This window comes from Peromyscus maniculatus, chromosome 21, assembly GCF_049852395.1.
Source record: "Peromyscus maniculatus bairdii isolate BWxNUB_F1_BW_parent chromosome 21, HU_Pman_BW_mat_3.1, whole genome shotgun sequence".
Lineage (NCBI taxonomy): Eukaryota > Metazoa > Chordata > Mammalia > Rodentia > Cricetidae > Peromyscus > Peromyscus maniculatus.
The window spans coordinates 46,664,317-46,672,126 of record NC_134872.1 but is presented as its reverse complement, the minus strand read 5'-3'; the positions used below and the strand labels follow the sequence as shown (position 1 = coordinate 46,672,126).

The 7,810-nt window shown below is 47.8% G+C and overlaps 1 protein-coding gene across 9 annotated transcripts; it reads left to right on the top strand.

Moving 5' to 3' along the window:
* Oard1 (O-acyl-ADP-ribose deacylase 1) lies at nt 1–7,273 on the top strand. 9 transcript variants are annotated; one of them, XM_006996898.4, is made up of 6 exons: nt 1–97; nt 842–921; nt 1,302–1,446; nt 3,519–3,577; nt 4,514–4,626; nt 6,671–7,273. In XM_006996898.4, the coding sequence occupies exons 2-6, from the start codon at nt 883–885 to the stop codon at nt 6,771–6,773; spliced, it is 459 nt and encodes a 152-aa protein (XP_006996960.1). In that variant the 5' UTR covers nt 1–97; nt 842–882; the 3' UTR covers nt 6,774–7,273. The 9 variants fall into 9 exon arrangements, with proteins under 9 accessions (XP_006996960.1, XP_006996964.1, XP_006996957.1 ...); XM_006996902.4 differs by having other exon boundaries at nt 79–97; nt 845–921; XM_006996895.4 differs by lacking the exon at nt 1–97 and adding an exon at nt 144–374 and having other exon boundaries at nt 845–921.
* The last annotated feature ends 537 nt before the right edge of the window (nt 7,274–7,810 follow it).

Genomic DNA, 7,810 nt, shown 5'->3' with positions numbered 1-7,810 from the left:
TGTCCACCCATTTCTCAGCGACCACGGGGACGCACTCCCCCCCCCGCCAGCCCCAATGCGCAAGCGTTCCTCTTCTCAAGTCGGGGTCGGCACCTTGGTACGCATGCCTGAGCGGCGGCGGGAGACTGCACAGTTTGCCGCCGGAAATTCTGAAGCCTTTGCCATAGAGAGCGGGCTCGGCCGGGTGGTAGCTAGAGAGGCTCACTTCCGCCCCGTTAAGGGGTGGGGGCCGCCATCTTGCGTGCGTGCAATTAAAGGCCGTGGCGGCATTGGTTCCGCGTCGGGCCTCTTGGGTTGCTCCCCACCTACCAGGCTTCCATCTCAAACTCTCCCCTGCGTGCAGGCGGGGCTGTCGACGGCCGATTCCTTTGCAGGTGAAGGATGACTCCCGCACAAACTCTCCTGCGGGACCCCAGGACCGACCCTCCTTAGGGTGGGAGGAGAGACTGGGAAGCTCTTTTAGACTTTCCTTCCTGCACTCTAGGAGCGATGGTGATCCTCCCCGGACCGCACACCTCAGTTCGATTCACTCTGATTGCAGCTCAATGGCACTGTGCAGAGCCCCTCCTATTTTCTTCTAAGCCCTATCCTCTGGGAAAATAGCAGCCCATTCTAAAATCTACCCTGCCAGGAGGCGGTTTGCAGTTAGGAGGTGTGTCTCGGGACTGCCTTGGCCCCCGCTCCTGGAAAGCTGTTTTGTGCTGCGTCTTAGAGGCTGAGTGAACTCACGTTAAGAGAAAAGTAGAGGAGGTGGGGAAAACTAAGTGGGGTTGTCACGGTGATCCGAACATGCTGTGTTCGGGCCGCGTGAGTGTTTTTACCTGCTTCTCCTTTTCATTAGCAGAAGAAACTCTTAAATTCTGGAAATAGCGACTCCGTATCATGGCCGGCCGCCTTAATGAAGATCCAGAAGGAAGTCGAGTGCGTGACAACTATTAAATTTATCGGTGAAGTGAAATTCAGAATAATTGAGGTCAAAAACATAAACACTTTCTAATTAAACCAATAATTGGATTTTCGCGGCACCCCCCTCCCGGTTTGTTTCTCCAGCTGATTTACTTAGGAAAGGCTAATACAATCCTAGGCAGAGATCATCCATCACTTTCCTTTTCCAGATACTTTAATATATGGTGGTTAATTCTGTAAGATGGGAAGGTTTGGCTTTAATTCAGATTGGCAGTGGAGAAGCAGGGGAGGGGGGGGGGGACGGGACAGACCGGGAGACCTCTGTTGAAGCTCTGAAAGAAGTAATCCTTTTCTGTTTTTTTAACACGCTTTTTCTTTCCGTTTGCACATTTTAGATCACTTATGTGAAAGGAGATCTTTTCGCATGTTCCAAAACAGACTCTTTAGCCCATTGTATCAGTGAGGATTGTCGAATGGGTGCTGGAATAGCTGTTCTCTTCAAGAAGAAGTTTGGAGGGGTACAGGAACTGTTAAATCAACGTGAGTTTTGAGAGTAGCCTGTTTCATCCTGGCTGAAGCATGGTTTGGTCTCCTAGTACACTCTATTTACATGTGTATTCAAAGAGATTTCTAACTAGTGCTTTTAACTTTTCAGGTTTTTTTTTTTTTTTTTTTTTTTTTTAATTTCCTCACAAGAATAGCCTCTGGTTTGGATCTTTACCATACCAAATCAGAGTTCTTTTTTTTTTTTTTTTTTTTTTTTTTTTGGTTTTTTCGAGACAGGGTTTCTCTGTGTAGCTTTGCGCCTTTCCTGGGACTCACTTGGTAGCCCAGGCTGGCCTCGAACTCACAGAGATCCGCCTGCCTCTGCCTCCCGAGTGCTGGGATTAAAGGCGTGCGCCACCACCGCCCGGCTCAAATCAGAGTTCTTATAAAAGTTTTCAATCTCTTCCTCTTTTGTGTGTGTGTATAAGTTCATGGTGTGCAGATACATATGTGGAGGCCAGAGGCTGACACTATCTGGCTTTGAGCTTGCCCATTTAGCTCCATTAGCTGGCCATCAGGGCCCTGGCACCCTCCTATCTCCATTTTCCAGTTTGGGGTGCACAGTGTGTACCCTAACGCACAGATTTTATGTGCAAAAAACTAGGGGTCAGACTCAGATTCCCATGTTTGTGCAGTAAACACTTCATTGATCAGTTCATCTCCCAAACTCTGAAAAATTCTTCCAAAATTATTTCACTTCTCTCAAACCTTTGGTTAACTGAAGGGCTTATCAAGGTCCTTATGCCCATTATGCTTGGAGGTCAAGATCCTGTACTAAATACTCTTCTGTTTGTTCTTTCTTTGAAGCAGAGTCTCATTGTGTAGCCTAGGCTGGCCTGGCACTTCCTAAGCTGGTTTTGGACTCTGAGCAGTCCTCCTGGCCCAGTCTCCTGAATGCTGACATTACAGGCATGAGCCACTGCACCAGGCTTTTTCAACTTATTCTTCAGAGAGTAGTTTGTACTGGAAGTGGTACCAGACACCGTTAATCCCATTGGTCAGAATACAGAGAGGGGTGGATCGCTGAGTTCAAGGCCAGCTCCGTCTAGGTACTTAGACCAAGGGAGAGTAGTTTGGAAACCGCTTCTCTACAAACCTCTCCACCACTCTGTCGATGACTTTACATCAGAACTGTACAGTACCTCTGGAGCTTCTGAAAGAACTTCTCAGACCACATTTCAGGCCCATCCCTCTTCAGAACAGCTACTTCTCCAGACTTCTAAGATGATAACTAAGACCTTAAGAATTGTTTCTCATAGCTGGGCAGGTGGGTCTCTGTGAGTTCGAGGCCAGCCTGGTCTACAGAGCAAGTTCCAGGACAGCCTGGGCTGTTACACAGAGAAGCCCCAGGCATGGGGGGGGGGGTGTTCCTCATAATGTTTAATACACACTGAAAGGTCATCGCTGGGATGGGGATGTGGTTTAGTCTTGTCAAGTGCTTGCTGAGCGAGCATGAGAATGTGAGCTCCGTCCCCAGAACCCCTGTGTTTTGTTTCGTTTTCTTTTTTAAAGCTATGTACAGACATACTTGCTCCTCCCTGGGGAGGTGGAGGTAGGTGGATCTCTGATGCTCACTGGCCAGTCAGTAGCTGATTCAGGGAACTCCAGTTTTAGTGAGAGACCCTGTCTCAAAAGAAGGAAAAAAAGAAAAAGGAATTAAAATATAAGATGATGTGAGGTGCGGGGTGGGGTGGAGGATGCTGAAGACATGACTCAGTGATTAAAGACATGAATTTGATTCTTTACCTCCACATTGAGTATCTCACAATTGCCTGTAACTCTGCTTCCAGAGAATCTGATGTCTCTGACCTCCACAGGCACGTGCACACACACACACACACACAAACACACACACCTTGTTAAATGTGTTTGACAGATTTTGAATAGCGGCACATTCTAAGACAATTTCCAGACAGTTAACATTAGTGTTTTTAAGTGGGCAGGTGACAGTGCATTTGAAATTGGGATAGGTACACAGGTCTATAAAGATTTTTCTTACTGAAAGTGTGGAGATGGGTGTTTTGGTTTTCTTTTTCCTTTTTACTATTAAGTAACTGTTTTCTTAGAAAAGAAGTCTGGAGAAGTGGCTGTTCTGAAGAGAGATGGACGATATATATATTACTTGGTAAGATGGGGCCAAATCTTCATACCGAATGGATTGGCAAATTCCCTGTGTTGATCACGATGCTCCATCCTAGACAGCAAAGGATGCCAAACAGCTTCCAATTTGACACCAGCTCAGCTCCAGGGGAGCTGGCTGTTTGGAGCACTGAGTTAGGCATATCAGACTGCATCACAGCTCCATGGTGAGACGCTGTGCTGTCCACTGTAGGCCTGTGGTCCAAGAGTGGTGGACCTTAGGAGACCCACTAGCCTTTCTTAGTCACAGTGAAAGGAAACCTTGTCTCAGGAGATCTCCCTGAGGTACTCTAGTAATCTTCCCTGTCAAATGCAGAGCCACAGAATGCTCTGATCCTTTCCTGCCTGCTATGAGAATGTGGGTTTCTTTACCTTCCACACCATCTTTGGACCCAGAGGTGTGGCTTCTTTACAGCCAGTTGGGTGATTTAGGGCCAAGCCACTACAAACCTTTTCTAGCCAGCAAACAGAGTACGGAGATACGCTAAGCTGTTGGCACTGTCCTAAAAGGCAAGAATGATGTTCTGTTAGCAGAATTACCTCTTGCTGCTTCATTTTCGGGAAACAGAAGCAGGGGAGCATGATTTCTAAATGAACAGACTTTGAAGGGGGCTGCTCGGGCAGTGTGGGCACCTTGGCACAAGTGTGCCACTTATCTGGCACAGAATTCACTACCTTGCTTAAGCATGGCAATAGGCACAGCTTTCCTGTGCCGTGTGGTTTTCCTTGTTACACATCGGAGTCTGTTTCTCATTTATTAGTGGCTTTTCCTGTGGCTACGGGACATTGGGACATTGTCGTCCCTGCTGAAAGTGCTAATTCTTTCCATTTCAGGGTGTGGAGGAATCTGGTGGCTTCCTCATTGGCTCCTTTTCTGGGAGGTGGAGCTAATGAGAGTTTGAATCCTTTCTTTTGTGTTCAGATTACAAAGAAGCGGGCTTCGCACAAGCCGACCTATGAGAACCTGCGGAAGAGTTTAGAGGCCATGAAGTCCCATTGTCTGAAGAATGGAGTCACTGATCTCTCCATGCCCAGGCAAGGAAACCCAGGGTCCTAACGAAGATTGAACTGATTGATTGGTTGAATCTCTAACTTCCAGGCCAAGCCGAGAGTGTAGATGTAAAGGTAGACATATCCCTGCTCCTCAGAGCTCCCTTCCAACTGGCTCTGAGGCTGTAGGATAGCTGTTTTCTAGCTTAGGTTGAATGAATCAGGATAAGTAATGGGAGGCACACACCTGCCTCAGCTCCTCTGGGGAGTGCCCTTGGTGTTCAGACACATCTGTTGAGTTCTTGACTGGTGTTGGAAGCAGTGGAGTCCCAGAACTGAGACAGCAGCCACAGCTTCTTGCAGGCTGCTGCCAATCTCCTCCAGTTGAGTCTGTGCCAGGGAAGCTGTCAGTGATCTCTGCCGTTTCTGCTGCTCACCTGCTTGTCCTTCCATGGGGAGCAGTCAGGACTTGTCCCTGCTGTCCCTTTGAGAACTTGAATGACATTGGGTCTTCTGTGACCCTTTGCTTCCTCAGGAACTGGTCTCTCAGCCAAAACGCTTTAGTTCCTGTCTCTTCACGCCTTATATACCTTTCTCTGCCTAGCCATCACTTCCCTCCTAGTGCTGGGATTAATGGTGTGTATGCTTCCCAAATACCGGGATTAAAGGTGTGAGATCTCAAGTGCTGGGAATAAAGGTGTGAAACTCCCAAGTACTGGGATTAAAGGTGTGAGATTTCAATTGCTGGGAATAAAGGTGTGTGACTCCCAAGTACTGGGATTAAAGGTGTGTGCCACCACTGCCTGGCTCTGTTTTCTCCTAGACTGAGTCAATCTCATGTGGTCCAGGGTGGCTTTGAACTCACAGATCCAGACGGATCTCTGCCTCCCAAGTGCTAGGATAGGTGTGTGCCACCACTGCCTGGCCTCTATGTTTAATCTAGTGGCTTGTTCTGTTCTGTTCTTCAGGCAAATTTACTAGGGTACACAATATATCACCACCTTTCCCCTTCTCTTTTATTATCCTAGTAGTTTTCAGTCAGTGCTTACCCAAGTGTAAGTGACTTTGGGTGTGACCACAACATCAATTCTTTTTCTTTTTCTTTTTTTTTCTTAAATGTACATTGGTGTTTTGCCTGCATGTACGTCTGTGTGAGGGAGTCGGATCCCCTGGAACTGGAGTTACAGACAGTTGTGAGTTGCCATGTGGGTGCTCTTAACTGCTGAGCCGTCTCTCCAGCCCATCATCCCTTTAGTATACTCATGGCTTATGTATCAGAAACTTTTTTTAAAAATCGCTATTCTTGAGGAAGTTCATTGTATTGCTATCATGTGAAATTGGGATTTTAAGTGTCCCCTTTATCCCTAGGGCTGTTGAGGATCAGTGTCATATTAAAAGAAAAGTGTCAGATGGTAGAGCTTTACAGGTTGACCAGCAGGCTGTGACGATCTCATGTCGGCCACAGCCCACATTTCTGGACATTGCCTTTTTTGCTTCCTTTTACAAAGGTCCTCCTCTCCCTTGCATCCTCCCTAGCATTCCATTATTGTAAGTGTGTTTTAAACATATGTGTGTGTTTTCCCGTCCACTGAAGTGAGTTTTCATTGAAAGAGGGTAATTGGGCTAGTGGCCTCATGTCAAAGAATGAAATCATTAGAATGTAATAAGAATTGCCAGCGGCGGCAGTGGCGCACGCCTTTAATCCCAGTACTCGGGAGGCAGAGCCAGGCGGATCTCTGTGAGTTCGAGGCCAGCCTGGGCTACCAAGTGAGTCCCAGGAAAGGTGCAAAGCTACACAGAGAAACCCTATCTCGAAAAACCAAAAAAAAAAAAAAAAGTAATAAGAATTAATAGGCAAGAGAAGAGATATGGCGGTCACCTAAGAACTGTCCTGAGTGGCTTCCCACTGAGACTGGACTGTCGATTCTTCATTGTGGCTGCCTGTAGGTGTGCACCCCAGGACTGGGCCTTGCATAGAGCCTAAAGGAAGGGGGGAGGAACAGCCTCCCAAGTACTTTTAGGTTTTGTTTATCCACACTTGATCATAACCGAAGACCGGGAAACGTTGAGATTTCTTCTTCTGTTTCAGGATTGGATGTGGTCTGGATCGTCTGCAGTGGGAAAATGTGTCTGCAATTATTGAAGAGGTGTTTGAGGCAACGGACATCAAAATCACCGTGTACACGCTCTGATCAGATGAAGATTTGGATGACTCGTGGTCTTTGTGTTGTTGCTACTTGGCTGTAGGACTAAGCACCTGTGGGACCTCAGAATGGGCAGGGGACAGTGTGTGAGGGATCTGTGTCACAGGCCAGCTGTGGCTTTCTGTACTCCAAGACTGGAGGGTGCTGGGCCCACGCAGTGTGGCAGGGAACCAGCTTAGTAAGCCCACCGGGTCGGCCTGTTTGGCTCGTCCACGACCGGATTTGTTTGGCTGGCCACTAGGTGGCAGCGTTGATTCTAAAGCTCTTGCTTTTGAAGAGAAATTCCGGGAGTGGTAAACTGTTGCAATTCTTTGCGTCTTTTGTGACTGTGCACCTGGTGCCAGTCTGATGTCATCAGAATCGTCACAGGAAAGGATTCTGGTTGTTTTGTGGTAGTTACACGTGTAGGTTTCTGCTGTCACCAAGGGGTTTGTGGGGACATGAGTGGAACAATAAACCTTTCTGTTGGGGTCACTGAGGTTTGGGCACATGTGCGTCTGTGTTCTTTGTTCTGGATCTTGGGGACAGGCTAAACCTGTGACTTAATTTTGAAGAGCCAGGGTTCACTGGGAAGAGCATCAAGGTAAGAGGTAAGTGCAGACAGGATTGTGTCCACCTGGTTAGAAGGCGGGGGTGTGGATTTAGTCAGGAGGCTGGCGAGGAGGGTTCCAGGTTCGTGTCTCTCCCTCCCTGGAAGATGGGAAGGTTACAGCTAACCGGATCTCAAGAGCACTGCGGTCATTGGTTCCTCTTCAGAAACTCAGGACAGACCTGTCTGGAGGGAGGAGACCGCCTGCGCGTTACTGGGGAAACTAGGAACCCTCCGGCCTACCACTGAAAGGCTCCCAGTGTGAGTGCTGGTTGCTCAGGAATGTGTTTCCAGCGTAAAAAATAAACAACTAAGTTTTACAGAAGGCTTGTGGGAGCACCGGGAAGGCACTGGCAACCCACCTTGGTACTTTCTTCCAAGAGGCAGCAGCTTGGAAAGTGTTTCACTGGGGACAGACAAGTTCTACATGTTGCTG